General features: G+C 37.2%; 1 protein-coding gene across 5 annotated transcripts in view; it reads right to left on the reverse strand.

Annotated features, from left to right (window-relative positions):
• STXBP4 (syntaxin binding protein 4) overlaps positions 1 to 25927 on the reverse strand; it is a 232818-nt gene that overhangs the window by 99111 nt on the left and 107780 nt on the right. For all 5 annotated transcript variants that reach the window (XM_070357302.1, XM_070357301.1, XM_070357299.1 and 2 more), the window contains one exon: positions 1761 to 1937. In XM_070357302.1, coding sequence (XP_070213403.1) covers positions 1761 to 1937 — 177 coding nt within the window. The remainder of the gene's footprint in view (positions 1 to 1760; positions 1938 to 25927) is intronic.

A 25927-nucleotide genomic window follows, 5' to 3' on the forward strand; every position in this document is an offset into this window, starting at 1 on the left:
AGAAAATGGTTAAGATTAAATCTAGGAAAGTGGTTTTATGGGATGAAATTGGAAAGGGACATTGTGGGTCTTCAAATGTATTGGTAAGTTTTTATTTCTTAAGCTGAAGGAAAAAATAAATAAAAAGGGAGATAAGTAAACATAATGATAATATAAGGGAAAACTTGTAAGAAAAATATTTATTGTTATAAAAATAATCTGCTTTAAAAATGAATATCTGAATCTGAATTCTGTAATATTTTGGTGAGTATCTCTTCAAGCAATCTCAAACAAAAAAAAGTTTCCTTCTTTTTCTCCACTGGTATTGGGTTTGGAAAATGTTGAGATGTTCATCTCTAACATCTCTTGGGAAAAAAAAAATGATTATTTTCAGACATGGGCTAATGGCTTAGTTTAGGATTTTGTTCTCTTAACAAAATTTTGTTCCTCTGAATGGCATGAGACACCATTATGCTAAAAAAGAGAGCTGAATTAATTATATTACCACAAAACTTAGGACAAAAATGTTTTTCAGCTAGGAGCTGAAATAGAGAATAGCAAATAACCTACGCTTTAAAACATTGAATAAATTCATATGAATTACTTAAATGTTATATTATTTAAAAAGAAAGTATTTTTAAAGACTTGATTATCCCTCTGAAAATAAATCAAGTTATTATTTAAAAAGTACTTTTAATATTTTGATAATCCCACCAATATTTTCAGAATCATGTTAAGTTACTCACATGAAATAAGCATATATCTCTGATTTCAGAACATAAACCTAGGTCAAGAATAATAAATATATGCAACATTCCTTAGTATTTCTGCCATCTAAAGTATTGCTCCCCCTTGGCCTTATGGTATTATCAATGGGTGACAGGAACATCAGACTTCTTTTGGAACTCGTTTAAATGGCAAATGTGAAAAACGTATCTCTTAGATAACCAAAGAAAATTTCAGACTTTCTTCTGTATCTTGCTTTTCTAAAATTAGTTTCATTTCCACTTAGTATATTTAAAGTATTTAACTCTTTTATGTTTAAATAAATAAATGTAAGTTTTTCAAATTTGTTTTATGTTCTCTTGAAAGATGACTGGATTAGAGACATAAACACTTATTATGGTTAGAAAAAAATTCTAGGAAGTTATAAAATATCTATTTCAATTTATTTAATTTTCTACCTTATTTCAGTGAAAATAAAGTATATATGTCTATTACAGTTTTTGAAGACCATTCAATGAATATAGTACATATAATGTTTTACAAAATCACATAATAAAAAAAAATTCACATTAAAAGAAAGGTCACATTGCCTTCTGAAAAGCATTCAGTATTTTGCTACTGAAATTGAAGCCTGCTAAATTCAAACTCAAGTTTCTTTCTCTTAATTAACTTGGGCCTTTGGCAAAAAATTATTTAACTTTCACACTTCCTCAAGTGTTCTAAACAAAGAGTAAAACAGAATTAAAAGACAAATTAGCAAGTTTAGGGAAAAAGGAGGAAATCAATGTAATGGGACTTAATGCTTGAGTTGTACAATGTTGACCAGTGACCCAAATAAATTTGGGGCACATACTTTTCCATCCCAAAGCTATCTGGATAAAGGGAGGCTCATAACCTTCACATTACCTCCACCATGACACATCATCCTACCACTGAATAACAGAAGACAAACACTGACCTAGTTTAGAAGTGCAGACGAAAAAAAAAATGAAAACAGGATACATAGCTACGGCAAGGAAACCATGGTAACCAGAAAAGGGAACTGTTTTGCTTACTTTATTTTGGTCAGAATAATCAGCAAGCTGAGCCTTCAGCTCTGTAATCTCAGCCTCTAACAGACGGATCACTTCCTCGTAATCCATTTCCATTCCCTGTGCCTGTCTCTGCGCAGCTTCGGCAAGATGAAGCCGACTTCGCAGGGCTCTTGCTTCTTCGACCACAGCTTTGGCTTCCTAAATATTTAAAAAAATAATGTCATTGAAGAAAAGAATGTAAAAATAGTAGCAGTTTAAACAAATTATTTTCTTCTTTCTGGAAGTTATAATTCAAAAAATGAATCAATATAGTTATATTATTCACATCTCAATTTGAAGAGGGTTCAGGATGGGGAACACATGTATACCTGTGGTGGATTCATTTTGATATTTGGCAAAACTAATACAATTATGTAAAGTTTAAAAATAAAATTAAAAAAAAAAAAAAACTAATATTCATGTTATTTAATTAAGGTCATGCGTGACCTTACTTTTCCTTGATTTCTTGGATAACTTTCAGTATGGACTCTCCAACTTCACACATTTAGGAGAGAATTTTGAAAATAAGAGAAGCAGAAGAAAATTGAAAATGGAAAATAGAATAAGAATTGGCTCAAAAGATAAAAAGAGCAGACTTCTACAAGTCAAGTAGGTGGTAGGGCTCATGTTCTATGAAGGTTTTTGCAGCTTCATCAGATCCTGCTGAGAGATTTATAGTGTTAAGGGCTTCTCAGTGGTCCAAGCCCCAGGAGCCAAATCTTATTCCTAGACATCAGTCTAAGAGCTACCTCCCCATTTTGATTTAAGCCAAAAGGCAGAATTCAGTAGTAAAATATACAGCCATTTCTATAGGATGCAATGCTCACCACATTTAGAACAACACTGAGGGAAAGGCATTACTAGAAGCCATTTTATACATAATCAACAGAGGCTCAGAGAGGTAACATAACCTATGCAAGGGCAGATACCAGTGCCAAAATTTAAACCCAGCTTTACCTGACTCCAACATTAATGCTCTTCTCACCATTTTACTCCACCACTACATGATAAAAACAAAACCAAAACTATACACTCGCTGTATTTTTCATCTTAGGAAGTGGATGGTGTGGCCCAAAGCATTTGCACTCTCAAAACTGTGCCTTGGTGCTGGCTCAATAATAGTTCCCAGGACACCAATATAATTTAATATTGCACTTGCTATAATGTAAACCATTTCTTTCTTTTTTTTTTTTACTTGATGCAGAAATTGTTTTTCTCTGCAATGGAACTTTCTGCTCCAATTGCCATGGCTAATATTCAACTATGGCTATTTTAATTTTCTGGGAGCTTTTACAGTGCGCTTGCTTTTGTTTGAGCCTAGGGGAGGGTTAGAAATATTTTTACTACAGGACATATTTTAAGGGTCAATTTTTCATTCTTACATTCAATAACTATTAAGTACTTACTGTGTGTCAGTTTCTGTCTCAGGTACTGAAGATACAGCACCTAACACAATACAAAGTCCTCCTTTTGTCCCCCGATATTTATAATCTAGTTTGGGGAGATGACAAACTAGAGAGAGTCAATGAAGAGCTCACTTAGAAGACTTTTAATCAGAGAACAGCAGAAAGGATGGAGCTTTCTGGGCAGAGAGAACAGTTTGTGCAAAGGAACTGAGATAGCATTGTGCATCCATAGCATTCTGCATCTTGAGAGATCAGCAAGGAACTCAGGGTGGCCGAAGTAGACAGGAGGAGAGGACAGGAAGGAGGGGGTGCAGGACATGGGGGTAAAGTGCTCATAGGTCTCTGGGCAGGGATGGTGCTGGCATGGAGTGACAGATCTTGAGAGCCTTTGTAGGCCATTGTAAGGACTTTAGTTTTACTCACAGCCAGAGGGAAAGCGACTGGAGAGTGCTGAGCAGAGACGCGGTAAAAGGACACCTATCTAACTAACACATCCGTCAGTTCAGCCCAGACGATCAAGGGTTACCAGTGTCACAACTGGATCAACTTCACAAAAAACTGCACAAATGGGAGGTAACGGCCTAGTATGTGTCAACAGGGCTCTAAATGTTTTGGATAGATCACCTCAAATAATCTACCCAGTGCTGTGAGAGGTATGCCCAGTTTTACCCTCATTTAATAGACAGGAAACTGGAAAGTTAAGTAGTTTGCTCAGAATCACAAACTTAGTAAGTGGCAGAGCTGGGATTTGAACCCAGGCTGTCTAGTTACAAAGTCCACAGTCTTGGCTACAGAATATGCTAAAAAAACAAATCACTTGTAGATGACAACATCATCGGGGCCCAGCCCTGCATGAGCTCAGGATGTGGCCATTACAACACACTCAAACACATTTGAGGCTGCTACACCATTCCCCATTTTCCATTCAATCAGGCTAGGAAAAAAATAATATTATCACTGAAGAGAAAGGGAGGGGCAGAGAATTCACCATAGCAGCAATGAAGAATAACTAATTCGATGATTTGTCTCCTTCACAGTTGCTTCATACAGCCTTTATTCCTCTATACAAACAGCACTTTTATTTTTGTTCAAAGAACGCTAGTTAATTAAATGAAGAATCTGAATGGAATTTATACAGCCATTATGGTGCACTGATGGTAATACGGTGTGAAATGCAGTGGGGTGGTAAGAGATGCAGAGGTTTTGCTGCTGAATAAATTCATGTCATTTCTTTTGTAAATGTATAACTGTCAGGCTGGTAAATGTGACCCCTTAGCAAAGTTCTAGCCCAATTCCCACTGAATGGCTGTTTAAAAGATCAGTGCATTGAAATGACGACTCTTAGAGGAAGCAGTAAAGAAAAGATAGCAGCAGTGTGCCACATTTAGCAATACAGGATCACATAAATCCATTTTTTCTTTTCCTCCTGGGCTGTTTTCTAATAACTGTAAAGCCTCCTATGTCAGTAATAATTGAGCCAGAATTTTCCTAGTACCTCACCATGAGCCTGAAATCTAATCAGGCGAAATGTGGTAGCTAGTTCACTGATTTACTCTGTTAGGTACAGATTAGTTCAGTTTAAAAGTTAGAAAACGCTGGATCATAAAATAGCAAGGGAATTCCAAACAAGCATCTACTTCTTCTTCACTGACTACACTAAAGCCTTTGACTGTGTGGATCATAACAGTCTGTGGAAAATTCTTAAAGAAATGGGAACACCAGACCACCTTACTTGTCTCCTGAGAAACCTGTATGCAGGGCAAGAAGCAACAGTTAGAACCAGACATGGAATAATGGACTGGCTCAAAATTGGGAAAGGAATACGTCAAGGCTGTATATTGTTACCCTGCTTACTTAACTTATATGCAGAGTACATTATGAGAAATGCCAGGCTGAAAGACTCAGAAGCTGGAATCAAGATTGCTGGGAGAAATATCAACAACCTCAAATATGCAAGTGATACCACTCTAATGGCAGAAAGCAAAGAGGAACTAAAGAGTCTCTTGATGAATGTGAAAGAGGAGAGTGAAAAAGCTGGCTTAAAACTCAGCATTCAAAAAACTTAAGATCCTGGCACCTGGTCCCATCACTTCATGGCAAATAGATGGGGAAAAAGTGGAAACTGATAGGTTTGACTTTCTTTGGCTCCAAAATCACTGTGGATGGTAAGTACAGCCACAAAATTAAAAGACGCTTGTTCCTTGGAAGAAAAGCTATAACAAACCCAGACAGCGTATGAAAAAGCAGAGACATCACTTTGCCAACAAATGACCATATAGTCAAAGCTATGGTTTTTCCAGTAGTCATGTACAGATGTGAGAGCTGGACCATAAAGAAGGCTGAGCGCCAAAGCATTGATGCACTCGAACTGTGATGCTGGAGAAGACTCTTGAGAGTCCCTTGGACAGCAAGGAGATCAAATCTGTCAATCCTAGAAGAAATCAATTCTGAAAATTCATTGGAAGGACTGATGCTGATGCTGAAGCTTCAATACTTTAGCCACCTGATGCAAAGAGCTAACTCACTGGAAAAGATCTGGATGCTGGGAAAGACTAAGGGCAGGAGAAGAGGGTGAGAGAGGATGAGATGGTTGGATGGCATCATGGACTCAAAGGACATGAGTTTGAGCAAATTCTGGGAGATGGTGAAGGACAGGGAAGCCTGTCGTGCTGCTGTCCGAGGGGTCACAAAGAGTCAGGTAGGACTTAGCAACTGAACAACAAAGATGTAATAGCAAATCAGAAAAATCAACAAAAGCATTATGCATTTTAATATTAAGCAGTACAAAGAAATGCACTAAAAGGGAATCCTAAATTATGAAGGCATATCCCTGACATAACATTGTTTTAGTGACACAGAGAAAATGACTTCAACTTACACTGTCTGGTTGTTAAATCAGGATTTTCCACCTTAGAATTTCACAATGAACCGTCAGGGAAGATCAGACCAAATCCTTTGAAAATATACTTCACACTAATGAAAATCTTTGTAGGCTACAAGAACTTCGCTACGTGATTGTGTTGAGACAAAGGGCAGCATAAGCTCAAAGGACAAAATACCGTATGTTTCCATATACAGCACTTTTCTCCCTGTAAGGCACTGTTGTTGCTGTTCAGTCACTAAGCAGTGTCGGGCTCTTTGTGACCCCATGGACCGCAGCATGCCATCCCTGTCCATCACCAGCTCTTGGAATTTACCTAAACTCATGTCCATTGAGTCCGTGATGCCATCCAAACATCTCATCCTCTGTCACCCGCTTCTTCTCCTGCCCTCAGTCATTTCCAGTATCAGGGTCTTTTCCAGTGAGTCAGCTCTTTGTATCAGGTGGATAAAGTACTGGAGCTTCAGCTTCAGTGCTTCCAATGAATATTATGTTGATTTCCTTTAGGATTGACTGTTTTGATCTCCTTGCTGTCCAAGGGACTCTCGAGTCTTCTCCAGTGCCATGAGTTGACAGGCTACTTTATGTTCCAACTCTCACATCTGTACATGACTACTAGAAAAACTACTAGAAAAACTAGAAAAACTCTAGCTTTGGCTAGAGACCTTTGTTGGCAAAGTGATGTCTCTGCTTTTTCAAATGGAGGCTAGGTTTGCCATAGCTTCTCCTCCAAGCAATAAGCATCTTTTAATTCTGTTGCTGGAGTCACTGTCCACAGTGATTTTGGAGCCCAAGAAAATAAAACCTGCCACTGTTTCATTAACATGATATTGAATAAAAAATATGGGCGTTAGATATACTTCAGAATCTTAGATATATGATTTTTTTTTTCATTTTCTGGCTCTGTAATTCCCCAAGACTCAGTTTTTTCATTTGTATAAGGGTAAATAACAGCATCCACTTTATAAGCTCAAAACAACTCTCACAATAAGGGTTAAAGAACTACAGCTCTTGGTACACTTTTTCCCTGTTCCTCTTCATTGTTTTCAAATAGACACATAATCACCAACGCGCTGAGAGGGCTAGACTGGATGAAATGACTGAGGCACTCAAGCAGTTCTTTGGAAGTAAAACGTGCACGTCTTTTTTAACGTTAGCAACAGTTATGTAAAACCTTCCCTTCTCTAGTTGTGAGTTTTAACGGCTCCCCAAAGTAGAAGGAAAAAGCACTAACTGCAGTTGCTCATTTGTAATTAGGCAGCACATCCACATCACTAAACTGAGAAGTTCTGTAATTTTTAAGCTAATCAGTAAATCTTTCACAATGTCAACTGCTGACAGGAGAAAAAGGAGGCCTCCAAGAGATATATGTTTTAGTGTATTGTAACTTACGCTACCAAGCCCAAAAGAATACTGCTCTTATCAGCTTCCTACATCCACTCACTGGAAAACCCTTCTTGGTCTTGGTCCCATTACAGCCTGTGAAAAAGATTAAGGGTTACTGCAGGAAGAGGGATGTTGAAGGAAAAATGTTTAAAAGCAAGCTATATTTAGTTTCCTTAAGTATTGATTTTATTAAAATACGCTTAATGTTCCTCTCAAGGGATGATCTCAAGTAATTTGCTAGTGGTTCAAAAAAGGAATCTACAACTCATCCCTTAACCATGACATTGTTGGAGGAGAAAATGAATTCACAGAACTTTATGTACGTCTCTGATGTGTGTTCTTCCCCTTCCTTTCCTTTTGCCTTCTCTGGGTGTACATCCATCCCTCTCTTCCGCCTCCATACCTAACCAGTTATCAGGCACTGTGAATTCTTCACTGGTGATGTTTGCACCACTCCTTAATATCCATTCTTACCATCAAGCTATTATTCATGTCTTTAACACCTCACACATAGGTGCACACTGCATACTCTGTTCTTCACTATAATGTACTCTGCATACTTCTGAAGGATCAATTTTCCTGAAATATTGCCTAGGAAACAAACCTAGATAAAATGTTGCTAAGAACATGGTACACGATAAATATATTCTCAATCTCTACACTTGAAGGTTCTCCACTATTTGTTCCAAATCAGTCTTTCCAGTTTTAGCACACTGACTCTCTTATGGATTAACATATCCAAGTGCGTTCACTTACCAATTTCCCAGACTAAACTCTCTCACCTCCAAAATACTTTTGAGCACATTATTCTTTCCACTAGGTGAATATATTTTTCCTCTTTTTCTCCTTCATCCAGCTGCCATCTATTCTTCAAAATCTACTTTAGATTTTATCTTTTCTCATCTTTCCAGACCACTTAAGCTTAAAATGGTCTTAGCTGTGGAGCGGGTTCCTCTCTAGTTGCAGCAAGAGCGGGCTACTCCCCATTTGTGGTGCACGGGTTCTCCTCTTGGTGCGGCGCACAGGCTCTAGGGTGCGCAGGCTTCAGAAGCTGTGGTATGTGGGCTCAGTAGTCGTGGCTCCCGGGCTCCAGACCACAGGCTCAGTAGTTGCGGCACACAGGCTTCATTGCTCCACGGCAAGTGAAAACTTCCTAGAGCAGGCATCAAACCCGTATCTGCTGCATTGGCAGGCAGATTCTTTACCTCTGAGCCACCAGGGAAGTCCTCCCCTCCTTTTATCCTTAATAATATCTGTTGTCTGTAATTACTCCACAGGCTATTTAGCATTTCCTACTGCTCTGTTAAACTGTCATGAAAATAATATTTTACTCCCAAACTTTCTAATGACAAAAAAGATCTTGACTGATGAAAGTAGAACACAAGTTGTCTGAGAGTAAAACCCTATTTAATATTAACAGGTCCTCCATTCAACATAAATAAGACATGTAACTGAGTTGACAAATAGTGAAAATGACTATTTTTTCATATATAATTGCCTTATAGAATTTTGTTGGGTATAAAGCTTTCATATGAAGGTTTCAATTTTACAGCAATATTAGTAGAATTGTATTTCATTTAAGTAATTACAATAACAACCATAAGTCATGCTATGAAAAATAGCACATAACGAAAAGCAAATCATTTCATCATGCTCTCTTTATACATGAATTAAAACAAACTCCTTTTATAGTATTTATCAAGTAAATGAAATTACATCTAAACCATGTGGAATGAATACCAAGGTTGAAAAAGGACAGAGAGCTACACTTTATTGTGCTCGACAATTTTATTGCTTCATTTCTCATTAAACAGACTTAAAAATTATGTACACCAAGTTTATATTTCCCTAAAATTGATAATTTTCCATCATAAGTTAATATAATGAATATATGCTCTCAAGGACTATATAATCTTGAAAGTCCTGTCCAATCCTACCCAAATCCTTGATTCCATGATTCATGTGGTGACACTCCTTTGTAAGTGTGAAAAATGATAGATATTTGTAAGCTCAACAAATAAGATTTTCTTTAGTTTGTATGAAAAAGAAAAAATCCTCACTTTGCAAAGGAAGACTTGGTTCAGCTTTCTGGAGAAAAAGCAGGTCAATCAAATTATAATTAGCTCTAATTAACCCTCCCAAGAGCTGTCAACTTCTTTACCTGCAGCTGCCTCATCCTCCAAAAGGTGCAAAATTGAATTCTGACTCTGAACATCAAAGAAAATCAAAGAAACAATGTTTAATCTCTGTTTATAAACAGAAGTCCCTAATCAAAGACAGACACACAAGTACATCTATCTAATAAATTTTACCCTGTGAACTTTGCTCACAATATAAATATTAATTAGTTAAAACCCTGTTTTGACAGTATACTTAACCCTGAACATGTATTTTCTGGTTTAGTGAGATTTGACATAAAAGAAAACTATTTTCCTACTTCTCCAGTCCTGGTTACAAGTGTACCAAAAGAAGATAGTATTGGAAATTTCTTTAATAATCAGAATTTAAATCCTGTTCAGTGAAACCTAGTATCACTCAGAGGCTACTTTTCCAGTTGTCAAATATTTAAAATTCATCTGAAGTTTGGGGTTTAAGAACAGAAATGTATTCCTTCCAAATTAACCTTTAGAGAATTCAGTTAGGATCAAAATTTTATCAAATTTTCTTTATTTTGATGGAACCTGACCAAGAATTCCAAATTTGAATCTAGCTATAATAAGATCTGGGGATTCCCTGGTAGCTCAGCTGGTAAAAAATCCGCAGGCAATGCAGGAGACTCAAGTTCAATTCCTGGGTCAGGAAGATCCCCTGAAAGGATAGGCTACCCACTAGAGTATTCATAGGCTTCCCTGGTGGCTCAGATGGTAAAGAATCTGCCTGCAATGCAGGAGACCTGAGTTCCATCCCTGGGTTGGGAAGATTTGCCAGAGGAGGGCATAGCAACCCAATCCAGTATTCTTGCCTGGAGAATCCCCATGGATAAAGGAACCTGGCAGGCTACAGTCCTAGGGGTCACAAAGAGTCAGATACCACTGAGTGACTAAGCATGGCACAGCACATAATAAGATCTAAGTAATAAACAAGATTCTTAAATTCATTAAGAAGAAAAAAGTCAGTGAGAACTGATAAGCAAATACTGAATAAATAACAACAGTAAGAAGGAAAAACAAAAAACAAACAAACGAATAAGGTGGGACATGGCCCAAGAATTTAAGGTATATATAAAATATAAAAATTGGTACTAGCCAAAGAAGAGTTAGATAAAACATTCATCCACCCAATATTTATTGACAAAGCTACTGGAAAAATTAGATAGCCCCAAACTGACCCGTAGATTATATGAGAATTTAATTTATGGTAGTGGAAAGTGAAAGTATTAGTTGCTCAGTCATGTCCGACTCTTTGTGACTCAGTGGATTGTAACTTGCCTGGCTTCTCTGTCTGTGGGATTTTCCAGGCAAGAATATTGAATTGGGTTGCCATTTCCTTCTCCAGGGGATCTTCCTGACCCAGGGATCAAGCCTGAGTCTCCTGCATCACAGGCAGATTCTTTACCATCTGAGCCACCAAAGATACCCAATGGTAGTGGAGATACCACATAAAAATAAATGGTGCGACAATTTGGAAAGAATTGGAAAAGAAAGTATAAAGTGTAGCTTTTCATCTCATACTCTATACAACAGAATAATTTCTTACTAAGAACACAAATGAAGTAGAAAAAGCAAGAGTAGGAAAGGGATGCAAATGAAATATAAGGTACATATATGGTCACAAGAAATGTATCAGGAAACCAGCTACCTTGGATATGAAGAACTGTGATGCAATTCACAATTTACTTTGAAACCCATGGTCATAGACAATCTTTGGTATATCTAACATGGATGACAATGAATCAAAGTACACACAATATTTTCAAATAGGGTGATTTAATTATGTAGGGTTAGGCAGGACTAGAGAACTCTTATTTTTAATTCTAAAATAGTTTGTGAATAAATCATTTAACACAGTGTCATGAGTCCCATAACAAAGTAAGAGTAACGAAAGTGTTTCTCACGTGTTAAACTGCCAAGAAAGGAGTTTTATGGTATCAACTGCCTTATCACTACTTCCTCCTTGAGTAAAATTTACTAGTTTGTCAGCCAAGTTAACATATATTGCTCTCACTTTGTGTTAAGAAACATAAAATGTTTGGCATCTGCCTAAATGTTTGAAATATGCCCTGGAAAGGTGCTCTCTTAGCCACTGACTTATGCAATGTTACAGATTTGTAATTGCTCGTATTTGGTTAACAAGGAAAGTTATAGGCAGCATAGCTACTTTGGTGTACAATCACGCCTCTGACAACTCACCATCTCTAGGGCACTTATTCTGAAGGGCTTTCTAGAAAGTGATGATTTTGCCTTTTTTTAAATTTTTCTTACTAGATTGAGAGCTCCTTGAAGAGATTATGTCTAGCTTTCACACTGCATTGACATAAAATAAGAATTAAATAAAAGAAGCTCAAACATTTCCCTCCCCAAGTGGCCCTTATAAGTTACTGCAGGCATGTGTGAAAAAACTGAGGAAAGAATGGTGAGTGTGGTCCCTGAAGAGCCAGAAAAACAGTGGCTCATGGTACAGAAACCTGAATCCTAACACCAGTTCTGATTAAGCCAACTGATACAGAAAATACTGTAATCAAACTGAACTGAAAGGTTTCTATGAAAAGAACACTTCCTTCCAAATTTCTCTTAACACCGAAAATTCTGGGAGTCTGTTTAACACAATTAAAATGACTCTACAGTATCTATAGGGTAGGAAAATTTCCCTCAGACTTCTTAAAACAGCAAAAACTTTCCTACATTATAAAGAAACAACTATCTGGGTATTTGGAATATACATGTTTGTTTAAAGCTTGTTTAAAATGCTATATTCACCTTCAGTGAATCACTAGCTACGGCTGCTGTCTGCAAACAGTAATGCCAACTAGGCTGTTTTTGTGTTCTTTATCCAAGCAAGCTGTCTTTAACTTAGGCAGTTTCTTGGGCAAACTCTAACACTGGACACAGGTCATTTTGATTCTCATTAAAGTATTTAGGAAAACAACAGAGTGGAAAAGACAAGAGATCTCTTCAAGAAAATCAGAGATACCAAGGGGACATTTCATGCAAAGATGGGCTCAATAAAGGACAAAAATGGTATGGATCTAACAGAAGCAGAAGATATTAAGAAGAGACAGCAAAAATACACAGATGAACTGTACAGAAAAGACCTTCACGACCCAGATAATCACAATGGTGTGATCACTCACCTAGAGCCAGACATCCTGGAATGTAAAGTCAAGTGGGCCTTAGAAAGCATCACTACGAACAAAGTTAGTGGAGGTGATGGAATTCCAGTTGAGCTATTTCAAATCCTGAAAGATGATACTGTGAAAGTGCTGCACTCAATATATGCCAGCAAATTTGGAAAACTCAGCAGTGGCCACAGGGCTGGAAAAGGTCAGTTTTCATTCCGATCCCAAAGAAAGGCAATGCCAATGAATGCTCAAACTACTGCACAGTTGCAATCATCTCACACACTAGTAAAGTAATGCTTAAAATTCTCCAAGCCAGGCTTCAGCAATATGTGAACCATGAACTTCCAGATGTTCAAGCTGGTTTTAGAAAAGGCAGAGGAACCAGAGATCAAATTGCCAACATCCACTGGATCATCAAAAAAGCAAGAAAGTTCCAGAAAACCATCTATTTCTGCTTTATTGACTGTGCCAAAGCCTTTGACTGTGTGGATCTCAATAAACTGTGAAAAATTCTGAAAGAGATGGGAATACCAGACCACCTAATCTGCCTCTTGAGAAACCTGTATGCAGGTCAGGAGGCAACAGTTAGAACTGGACATGGAACAACAGACTGGTTCCAAATAGGAAAAGGAGTACGTCAAGGCTGTATATTGTCATCCTGCTTATTTAACTTCTATGCAGAGTACATCATGAGAAACGCTGGGCTGTAAGAAGCACAAGCTGGAATCAAGATTGCCGGGAGAAATATCAGTAACCTCAGATATGCAGATGACACAACCCTTATGGCAGAAAGCGAAGAAGAACTAAAGAGACTCTTGATGAAAATGAAAGAGGAGAGTGAAAAAGCTGGCTTAAAGCTCAACATTCAGAAAACTAAGATCATGGTATCTGGTCCCATCACTTCATGGGAAATAGATGGGGAAACAGTGGAAACAGTGTCAGACTTTATTTTTCTGGCTCCAAAATCACTGCAGATGGTGATTGCAGCCATGAAATTAAAAGATGCTTACTCCTTGGAATGAAAGTTATGACCAACCTAGACAGCATATTAAAAAGCACAGATATTACTTTGCCAACAAAGGTAGGTCTAGTCAAGGCTATGGTTTTTCCAGTGGTCATGTATGGATGTGCGAGTTGGACTGTGAAGAGAGTTGAGCACCGAAGAATTGATGCTTTTGAACTGTGGTGTTGGAGAAGACTCTTGCGAGTCCCTTGGACTGCAAGGAGATTCAACCAGTCCATTGTAAAGGAGACCAGTCCCGGGTGTTCATTGGAAGGACTGATGCTGCGGCTGAAACTCCAATACTTTGGCCACCTCATGTGAAGAGTTGACTCATGAGAAGACCCTGATGCTGGGAGGGATTGGGGGCAGGAGGAGAAGGGGACGACAGAGGATGAGATGGCTGGATGGCATCACTGACTCGATGCACATGAGTTTGGGCGAACTCCGGGAGTTGGTGAGGGACAGGGAGGCCTGGTGTTCTGTGATTCATGGGGTCACAAAGAGTCAGACATGACTGCGCAACTGAACTGATCTGAACTGAAGGGAATTAAAGTTGAAAAATGAATTCAAAGTTTATTTGATATGTTTTTCCACCCAGATTGCTATCATTGTCAGTTCAGTAGCTCAGTCGTGTCTGACTCTTTGTGACTGCATGGCCTCCAGCACACCCTTCCATGTCCATCACCAGCTCCTAGAGCTTGCTAAAACTCATGTCCTTCAAGTCTCTGATGCCATTCAACTACCACATCCTCTGTGTTCCCCTTCTCCTCCCGCCTTCAATCTTTCCCAGCATCAGGGTCTTTTCCAATGAGTCAGTTCTTCACATCAGGTGCCAAAGTATTGGAGCTTCAGCTTCAACATCAGTCCGTCCAATGAATATTCAGGACTGACTTCCTTTAGGATGGACTGGTTGGATCTCTTTGCAGTCCAAGGGACTCTCAAGAGTCTTCTCCAACACCACAGTTCAAAAGCATCTATTTTTCAGCACTCAGCTTTCTTTATAGTCCAACTCTTACATCCATACCTGACTACTGGAAAAACCATAGCTTTGACAAGATGGACCTTTGCTAGCAAAATGTCTCTGCTTTTTAATACACTGTCTAGGTTGGTCATAGCTTTTCTTCCAAGGAGCAAGTGTTGTTTAATTTCATGGCTGCAGTCACTATCTGCAGTGATTTTGGAACCCAAGAAAAGAAAGTCTGTCACTGTTTCCATTGTTTCCCCATCTATTTGCCATGAAGTGATAGAACTCGATGCCATGATCTTAAGTTTTTTGAATGCTGAGTTTTAAGCTAGCTTTTCTGTTCTCCTCTTTCACTTTCATCAAGAGGCTCTTCAGTTCCTCTTTGCTTTCTGCTATTAGGGTGGTGTCATCTGCATATTTGAGGTTATTGATATTTCTCCCAGAAATCTTGATTCCAGCTGGTGCTTCATCCAGCCCAGTGATTCTCATGATGTACTCTGCATATAAGTTAAATAAGCAGAGTGACAATATACAGCCTTGATGTTCTCCTTACCCAATATGGAACCGGTCTGTTGTTTCATGGCCAGTTCTAACTGTTGCTTCCTAACCTGCATACAGATTTCTCAGGAGGCAGGTCAGGTGGTCTGATATTCCCATCTCTTTAAGAATTTTCCACAGTTTGTTGTGATCTACAGAGTCAAAGGTTTTAGTGTAGCCAATAAAGCAGTAGATGGTTTTCTGGAACTCTCTTGCTTTATCTATGATCCAGTGGATGTTGGCAATTTGATCTCTGGTTCCTCTGCCCTTTCTAAATCCAGCTTCAACATCTGCAAGTTCACGGTTCACGTATAGTTGAAGCCTGGCTTGGAGAATTTTGAGCATTACTTTGCTAGCATGTGAGATGAGTGTAATTGTGTGGTAGTTTGAGCATTCTTTGGCATTGACTTTCTTTGGGATTGGAATGAAAACTGACCTTTTACAGTCCCTGGCCACTGCTTAATTTTCCAAATTTGCTGGCATATTGAATGCAGCACTTTCATAGCATCATCTTCTAGGATTTGAAATAGCTCAGCTCGAATTCCATCACCTCCACTACCTTTGTTCATAGTCATGCTTCCTAAGGCCCACTTGACTTCACATTCCAGGATGTCTGGCTCTACGTGAGTGATCACACCATCCTGATTATCTGGGCTTTATTGTAGGAGATTTATAATTTCTTTTCTCAAAGAGGATCCTTTTTTCTTGTTTTGTTTATTTCCTTATTAAAAATCATTTTAAGGTCACTGCAGATTACATATAGTTGTAAGAAATACAACAGAGAGGTTTCCTGTACTTTTCACTCAGTCTTGTCCAATGGTGATATCTTGCATTAAAATAGTAGAACATCACAGTCAGGAAATTTCATTGATACAATTCACCAACCTTAATCAGATTTCACCAGTTTTATATACATTCAGGAATACAAAGAAACAACTAATAAATATGTAAAACCTATATGGGACCCAGAGGAATGCTGTTGAGTGAAAAAAGCCAATCCTCAACAGTTACACACTATATGATAACATTTATGTAACATGCTTGGAAAGACAAAGTTATACAGAACTGATCGGTGGTTGCTAGGTGTTAAGAGGAGGGGTGTGGACGGAGGTGGCTGAGACTATATAAGAGTAGCAGGAGGGATACTTGCTAGAAAATACAGGTTGACATTCTGAGGTTACAAGTGACCATTTGAAATGGGAATAGAGGAACATTTTATTACAGTCCCCTTTCAGAACAGAAAAAAACTGACAAATATATGTAGTTTACTTCTTTTTTCCCTCGAAAGATGAGATTGACATCTTGGAATATCTGCTAGTACCATATGGAACTATTGGAAAAAGTTCAGATCACTAGAGAAGAATAAAAAGGGTATAAGAACTCACATGAATTCTAAAAGTTAGAGGTTTTACTGTTTCTTTAATAAATATACAAAATTAACCAATCTCCCCAAGTATGAAAATGTGAATATTTTTAGTAATCACATATTGTTGTTCCTTGAAGAAATATGTTTCATTTGTTCTTAAAGTTTCCTTTGCTGCTTAATCCATAAACCAAGATAGCTCAGATGCCAGCTGTTCCAACTGTATCTAAGGTCATGTTCAACTGTCCACAGAGAATCCTGTGCTGATCTAACCTCAGGTTTCAGCCTCAGGACTTCACACCCTCCTCAAATGTTCCACCCAATCTTTGCACAGGTGAGGTCAACTACAACCAGGCTTATCTGAACTTGGAGAAGTTGCCAAATGAACAATTTCCTCTGTTTCTTTAGGGCAAGGACTGGTTTAGACAAGCTAAATATTTTGGCTTTGGACTGTTCACCAATTCATTGCTGCCTCAGGTCATAACAGTATGCTAAAAGAAACTTTAAAAACAACTCGTGTGAGACTAAGTTTTAGAAAGCTCTTGATCAAAAGAAGTTGCTAGAAAAATGGCCCATGCCTGTTAAAAGTTGTTAGAACTTGAAGAAAAAATAACAAGCAGTACACATAATTTCATGGGAAATTGTGTTCATGATTTTAAACGGTAAGGTTGGATTATTCTATAAGGCATGAAAACTCGTAAAATATACTTAGAGTTTGGAGAATACTATGAACAGTTCTTTACAAAACAGTATTCTGGTAGCCATCCCTGGTTGAAAAAAAATATGAAGGTACCTGATTCTTCCAGTAGAAAAGGAGGCTTTCACAGCTTGTTCTTTCATTCTTTTATTTCTCTCTCCCCTTGCTCTCCCTTTTCCCCATTCTACCTGTCTTCAGTTCTTCAATGCTTTCTTCTTGGGCTATTGCACTAAATAAAGGTAAACTAATTTCTATAATTTAAATAGCTATTGTACCTTAAAAAGGGAAGATTCTGCTTTTAGAATCAGGTCTCACAGTAATTCAAGCAAAAGTTTTAAGTAAGCAAAGGTTATCAAACTGTGTTTTCTTTCCCTTTGGAACTAACTGGAAACCAGAATTGTAAAATAAATTGAAAATCAATCTAGTAGTGTTTTAACAATTAGATTACTTATGTATTTAAAGGTTGTATATGGTGAAATTATTAGTACTGTACTGGTTTCACATTAAGATCTTCAAAAGGATACTTAAAAGAGGGGAAGAAACTTTGCCAAATTTCATACAATTCAAATTTCTGGTTTTTAAAAGTTTTTAAGAAAAGAGTTAATAAAAACTACATTTTATTTATAATTTTTAAAGACATGCTAATTGTAAAAAAAGAAATCAATCCTTAGAAAAGTGGAGTAGTATTTTCTAAAACACAGAAATTCTTTCATTAACAGTAAGTCAGAAATCCCCTTAAACAGAATAATAACATTTCACATACATAAGAGAAGATAAATGGTATACAAAGTCAATTAAATTTTAAAAAATTTAAAGTTTTAGGATTAATTTTGGGTTGTATATTTTTATTGCAAGTGCTTGTTTCCGAAATGAATAGTTGTCTCAGTATGTACACATGTGTTTGTATATACAGACACACATATAATATTTTTAAAACTACTTTTGCTAAAAGTAGAGAATATACATTAATCTATACTATGAATTAAAACATTTTAACTCTCAATCTCATTTCTCCTGTTTTGTTAATTGCATTATTACAGACTCTCAGCCACCAGATTACAAAGCCTTGATTGCTTTTTCTGATTATTACTGCACAAGCTATCCCTGTTAAGTCTGGATGACTTTACCCTCATGGTATCTCTCACACAGATGCCCCTGGTGTACTTGGCATAACTCTATGCCCACTATCTGATTAAATCCTCCGTTGCTTTTAATTTGGACATGCACTTCTCAAGTTTTAAGGTACGTTACAGATCACCCGAGGACTTGTTATATGCAGATTGTTTCAGTAGGTCTGGGGTAAGACTTGAGACCCTGGCTTTCTAAGTTTCAGGTGTTCTGACCCTGCTGGTCCTTGACTACTCTTTGAATAGCAGGGATGCAGAGCTATGGATCTGCCCTGTCCAGTGTGGTAGTCACTACCTATATGTGACTGTTGAGCCCTTGAGATATAGCTGAGTTGACTGAAGAACTGAACTTTTCATTTAATTTTCATCAGGTTGCATTTAAGTTTAAAAGCTTAATAAGCATAAAATATTTTTCCATTACACAATATTTATTATTTTGGTAGAATTATATTGCACTTTTATCATTGTATCATTTAAGACATTAGTGTTGAATTGTAGTGCTTGTGTCAGGCATGTGAAGCAGTTGAGTTGTATACATAAACAACTAATCTGGTCACTGTCAATGAATTAATTAATTTCAAATTTTTTTATATAATAAGTGTTCTTATCTATTTTATGTAGACAGCATGAGTTACAGTAATACTTGCATAAATCATGATGGGTAATTAAATGAAAATACTTATTTTTATTAGACTACAGTTAAATTATTTATACTTAAAGAAGTAGGTATGGAGAAAGTTTTTTTAAAATGAAGACATACTGATGAAGAATAAGATGAATTAGCTAGTAATGCAAAAGAAAAAACTAGAGGAAAATATTTTGAAAATTTTATGATGAATGCAATTGCAATTTACAAAGCTGTTTGTTGTATAAAGTTTTTTTAACCATATGAAAAGTGAGCAATTGAGAGAATTTTTGCAAATGTGTGATGAGCTTGTTAAACAGTTTTCTCTTGAACTTCCCTGGTGGTCCAGTGGTTAAGAATCTGCCAGTCAATGCGGGGATTACAGGTTGGATCCCTGGTATGGGAAGACCCCACATGCCTAGGAGTAACTAAGCCCAGGAGCCACAGCCAGTGAGTCTGCTCTAGAGCCTGCCTGCCAGTTGCAGTGACAGAACCTGGGCGCCTTGGAGCCTGTGCTCCACAACAAGAGAAGGGACGGCAAGGACAGCACCCGCGAGGACGGGAAGAGCAGCAGCCCCTGCTCCCTCCACAAGAGGAGAGAGGGCAATGAGAGAGCCCGCGAGGATGGGAAGAGCAGCCCTGCTCCCTCCACAACAAGAGGAGAGATGGCAATGAGAGCGCCTGTGACGATGGGAAGAGCAGCCCTGCTTCCTCCACAAGAGGTGAGATGGCAATGACCGCACCCTCAAGGATGGGAAGAGCAGCAGCCCCTGCTCCTGCAACCAGAGAACGCCTGAGCCTTGCAATGAAGACCCAGAGTAGCCAAAAATTAAAATAAATAAATAAATAAAAGTTTTCTCTTAATAGTTAAGTAAGAACTAATGAAATTAGTCACTTGGAATCAGAAGTAAATGTTCAACATTTGTTAATTTTGACCAGCTTGGTTGGCTTTTTTGCATAAAAGAGTAAACCATTTCTAAATCAATGTGGTAATTTTGGTTTTGATAGAAGAAATTTTTTATAAAAATAAAAGATCTTCAATTATTTCACACATGTTCACAGAATACAAGACATTTCTAACAACATCAATGATCAAATGATTTAAAATTTGAAAAACTGCAAGTACTTTATTTCAGCTTTAGATGAGCCACATGATATGAGATAATATTAAATGCATACTTCAGGCAGATATTGTCTCTTTTTCTTTTTTTGGCTGCTCTATACAGCTTGCAGGATCTTCCCAGAAGAGGGATCAAACTTGAATCCCCACAGTAAAAACACAAGTCTTAACCACTGGATCACCAGGGAATTCCCAAGGGAGGTATTGTCTTAAAGGACTTCCAAATTTACATAAGGTTGTCAATCTACAGCCTAAAAAATTCAGACTTATGGAATAGATATTTTAACTTTTACATGTGTCACATGAGACTTTCAGTTGGATAATGAAGAAAAGTTTGAAAAGTTTTTGTTTTTTTTTTATTGTAATAGAAGGTGCTCCAGCTACCTTGGATCAAAATTTCTGATTTGTTGGCATTTTCAAACAACAGACTGTTTTCTTCATTGTTTCATGCCATTGTAGGATTTATTTTGAAATTTTCTGTCTCAGTTTCTTGAAGTTGACCATATGAAAAACACCATGGACATAGCTGTTAACCTTGTTTAATGTATATGTGCAAATTTGATGACTAGTCACTAGTTTAAAAGACAGTGATTTAAAGATCCTGTGCTCTTTGCTAGTGCTACTTGGCTGAGTTGTGGAAGAGCTTAATGAAGACTTACTGTATTTTTAACTTCAGTTGAAGATTTTCTTAAATGATTGGTTGCCTAATACTTAACAATTAAAAACACAAAAAATGGAAGTGTGATTTACATTTTATTATCAATATCACACTGTACATGAATGAGCTAAATTTGAAGCTCCAAGGAACGAGAAAGCTTATTTGTGAAGCTAGACAAGTGTAAGAATTTATACTGATACTGAAAATTTTCAAATGCATAAGTCAGTAATAATGATTTATCTATTATCTAACACAAATCATTATGTAGATTTTATTACTGATAATATGTAGATGGTTCAAAAACCTTAAAAATTTTGACATCTGCTTAGTTGATACTGATAAATTTACAGTTGCTTTCAGTATATGCAATACTTCTTTGAAATTGATGGTAACCAGAATTAGTGACATACTTAACTTGAAAAGATGTAGTTTTTAAGTGATTTTGCTTTAAAGATTGAATCTTCTAAAAATATGAAAAAATTTTGCCAATAGGGACATAAATATTAAAAGAAAAAGATTTTTGGTATTCATTTCAGTTACTGCAAACTTTTTAACTTTATTTGGAACATTTGGGTATATGAATCTACTTTTTAACTATAAATGCTGTTAAACAAAATCACAGCAGTTATTTCCAATGAAAATTTAGTGCATGCATTAAGATTCACTTTAAGTGTAAAGTAACATTGGACTTCAAAAATACAGTATGAGAAAAGAATGTAAAAACGTCTAATGAATTTTTAATACTTTTTCATGTTAAAATGACCATATTTTAGACATATTAGACTAAAAATATATCTAAGATAATTTTACCTGTTTCTTTTCATGCTTTTAAAAAATGTGGTTACTAGAAAACTGACAAGGCATAGTTGGTTTCCAATATATTTCTATTAGAAACTGCAGGTCTAGACTTTTATAAAAGCCTCTTATCTGATACTCAGTTATTTCCAAATCTGCTGTTAGGTTAACTTTCTTAAAGTATAGGTAGTCTTCATTCACCATTCTTCATCCATCCATTCACCAGATATTTACTGAATACTACTCTATGTCAGTGATGGTTCTAAGGTAAATTAGAGAACACATGAAAGACAGCTGCCCTCCTCATGAAGCTTACCCTCTAGTTGGTGGATACAAATAAAGGATACAAGTTTAACAAGTAAATAATACACAAGAAAGCAATCAGGAATGCCAAAAAACTTATCCACCGACAGTGAGAGCTGGAGCGTTAGTGGGGTAATGATGCAGGGAGGTAGAGGGGCTGGAGAACAAGGAGGGTAGGTGGGGGGAAAGTAGTAAGAGATGGGGTCACTGAGGAAAAGGGGTGTGGGGTGGGGGTAGGAGGGCAGACCAGGGAGGGCAGGCTCTGTAGGAGCTGGGCTTTCACTCTGAGATGGAAAGTTAGGTTCTAACAAGTTAAAGCCTATTTCTGGCTGCTGTGTTCAGATTAGACTGTATGGGAGTGGGGCAAGGGTAAAAGCTGGGTGATCTGGTAGGAAGTTATAGTTTCAACAGACAGGAGATGATGATGGCTTAGACCAGTGATGGAAGTGATAAAAAAGTGGCAAAACTGCAGTTTTTAAACAGGAGGGCCAACAAGTTAGATGTAGAGTGTGGAGGAAAGAGGAGTCAGATTATAGATGGAACAAGTTGATCTTTCTTCTCTTGTCAAATACCTTCAATGGCGATCCATTGTCTAAAATCTTAGACTGGTATTCAAGTGCCTGCCTGCTTTGGTTCCAAGACAAAAACTCCCCGACAGCCCTCAAATGTTATTTCCTAATGCTTTCATCTGTTTATGTTTTCCTTATGTCCCCAAGCCTTTAATAATGACAAGGTGATGATGATGAACTAATACAAATACAAATTATTATTTTTTAGGAATTTATTATATTCCTGGTAGTTTTAGGCTCTTAAACTCTCAAGTCCTATGAACAAATTATAAACAGGTGTTATCATCACATTTTAGATACAAAAACATTAAGAGATAATAGTTAACTTAGCATACAAAGTCAGCTGATTTGACTCTCAAGATAAGACTTCTTCTTTCGTACCATGATTCTCAGGTTGCACTCTTTGCTTGGCGTGCTCTCCCCTTCACATGTACGGTCTAGTTCATGTGTCACCTTTTCTCTACAAAGTCTCCTTATTCTCAGTCAAAATTAGGTTTTATTCCTCTAAATAAAATTGTTAAAACAAATCATTTTCACCTATTTCTCTGCACCTAATATTTCTTCTATTATTAATAATAATGACCATAATAGTTAATATTTATTACATAATTACTATGTGCTATTATATATATACACACACACACACACTATCATATTACCTTAATTAACTATGCTTGATATTCCAAAACTTTTAAGTTCTAAGCATTCTGAAGAAAAGAAAAATTTAATTAAATGGAGGAAAAAAACCCACCCTCTAATTTATTCTATATGTAAAAATTAAGAAAGAATATTTGTAAATGGGATCCCCTTCTGGCTCAGATAACAAAGAATCCACCTGCAAGGTGGGAGAACCCAGGTTTGATCCCTGGGTAGGGAAGATCCCCTGGAGAAGGGAATGGCTACCCCTCCAGTGTCTTGCCTGGAAAATTCCATGGAAAGAGGATCCTGGCGAGTTATAGTCCATAGGGTTGCAAAGACTTGGACACGACTGAGTGATCAACACTTCACTTTTCACTTATAAATGTCCACTTGCAGGATGCAAAGATACACTAATACGTAAAAAGGCCTGGCCATATAAACTGATGCAGATATAGCACCGAACTACAACAAAGCTTAATAAAATGGGGGTCCAAAAGTTTTTGGTCAAAAAATAGAGGACTTTTACAGGCTTTTTAGTTGGAAATAACTTCAAGTGTACACAAGACTCGCAAGAGTAGGAACAGTACAAAGAACATCTTTACATCCTTTGCCCAGATTTACCTAATTCACAAAGTCACTTTTTTGCCAACATGTTCATGAGTGAGAAATAAAATATTCTTGCAAGCCACTGATATTTTGAGGTTGCTGCTACCAAGATTTTGCAGACTCTCAATCTCTCATATATATACACACATATGTAAATATGTACACACATATTCTAACTATTCAAGGGTTCTTTATCCCTATAAACTTCAGTATTTCTTAAGTAAAAGGATTTCTCTTACACAACCATAGTACAGCTATCAGATTTAAGAAATTCAACACAGAGCCAATACTATTACCTAATCTGTCATCTGTATTCCAATTTTGTCAACTGACTCAGTAACATCCCTTGTAGTGTTTTCCCCATTTCAGTGCAGGATCGAGTCTAGGGTCAGGTATTTTATTTAGTTTCATGTCTCTTTACCGTCTTTTAATCTGGAACTCCCCACCCCCCCACCCTTCTTCCCTCCCATCATACTTTCTTCATTTTTCTTTCTTTTTCTTTCTTCCGTCTCTCTCACTCTCTCCTCCTTCCCTGCCTCTTTACCTTGTCCTTTCCTTTCTCTCTTTCTTTGGTTCTTCTTTCTTTTGATTCTTTTATTTTTTATGGCATTCACATTTCTCAAGAATATAACACTATACACACACAGACACACAGATACATACACCTTTAAAAATAAATAAAACTGTCCTCATTTGGGGCTTGGCTGATGCTTCCTCATGGCCAGGTTCAGGTTCATACATTCTCAGCCATAACACTACATAAGTGATGTTGTGTCCTTTCAAGGTTTCGCATTTGAAGTCACACATATCCATCTGTTCTTCACTGGTGATATCCATTTTTTTGTACCAGTTTAGGAGTTGTCTAGGATTTCACTACCATATAATTACTGTTTTCCTCTTGCAATTAATAAGCAGTTTATAGATAGCCACTTTAAAGCCATATAAATATGTGAATATTCTGATTGTCATAAAAAAAATTCCCCCTAGATTAAGCATTTTATGATTCTAGTCTGATCCAGTCATTACTGAAACATGCAAAATGCTGACTTCCCAAATCTGGCAGCTACTCTGATAACTGTTGTTACCAGTCAGCACTCAACAGTCTTTAATGACCAAGAGCCCTCAGCTCTCTCCATTAATTAATTCACTTCTTTACTAATGGTATGGACTCATGAATCACTTTTTTCCAATGGTTTGTTAGTTCATCACTATATTTAATTATTTTGGTGCTCAACTACTTTCAGACTGGTGAGTGGAGGGTGGTGCATCAAGCTAGTTTCTTATGACACATGCTGACCATTTTGGGGATTTCCTTACTTTCTGGCATAAGACATTTCAAGCTTATTTTGTACTTACCCACCCTCAGTCTTGAAATCAGTTATTTCTCCAAGAAGCCTGGATTCTTATTAGTGGGGAATAGTTTCTAGGCACTTGGATATGCTAGGTGCTCATTGCTAGTGGGATATGTGATTCTTGGCTCTTCTAGCTGTTAGAGCTAGGAATATATATACACACATACACACACACACACACACACACACACACACACATAAACTGCACACACATACATATATATGGGCACATATATATTCATATTCACATAGATATATATTTTAGAAATAATGCATTCAGAGTGATACCTTCCAATCTAGTCCATTCAAAGGATTCTTTCTTGACTTCCTAAATTCTGCTTTGTATGTCTTTGTTTTTTCACTGAGGATTCTGGCTTTCAACAACAATCAAAACATTTGATTTTGTAATACAGGAGACCTATATTACGCCTTGGGCTTCCCAGGTGGCACTGGTGGCAAAGAACTGACCTGCCCATGCAGGAGACATAACAGTCACGGGCTTGATCCCTGCATTGCAAAGATCTCCTTGAGGAGGGCAGGGCAACCCACTCCAGTATTCTTGCCTGCAGAATCCCAAGCATAGAGGAGCCCAGTGAGTTACAGTCCATGGGGGTCGCAAAGAGTCAGACTCTAAAGAGACTGAGCACGCATGCATTATTACATCTTAAAATTGTTTAAATTGTTTCAGAATGGCTTTGGCCATACCTCAGAAACAAGACAACAACACATGCTATTCAATTTTTCTCATACTATAAAACGTTTGGGATTTGTTTTTGATTCTTTTCTAACTCTATTGCAACCTGTCAAACACTGAACATAAATACCATGTTGGTAAATTAC

This window comes from Bos mutus, chromosome 19, assembly GCF_027580195.1.
Source record: "Bos mutus isolate GX-2022 chromosome 19, NWIPB_WYAK_1.1, whole genome shotgun sequence".
In the NCBI taxonomy this organism is placed as follows: Eukaryota; Metazoa; Chordata; class Mammalia; order Artiodactyla; family Bovidae; genus Bos; species Bos mutus.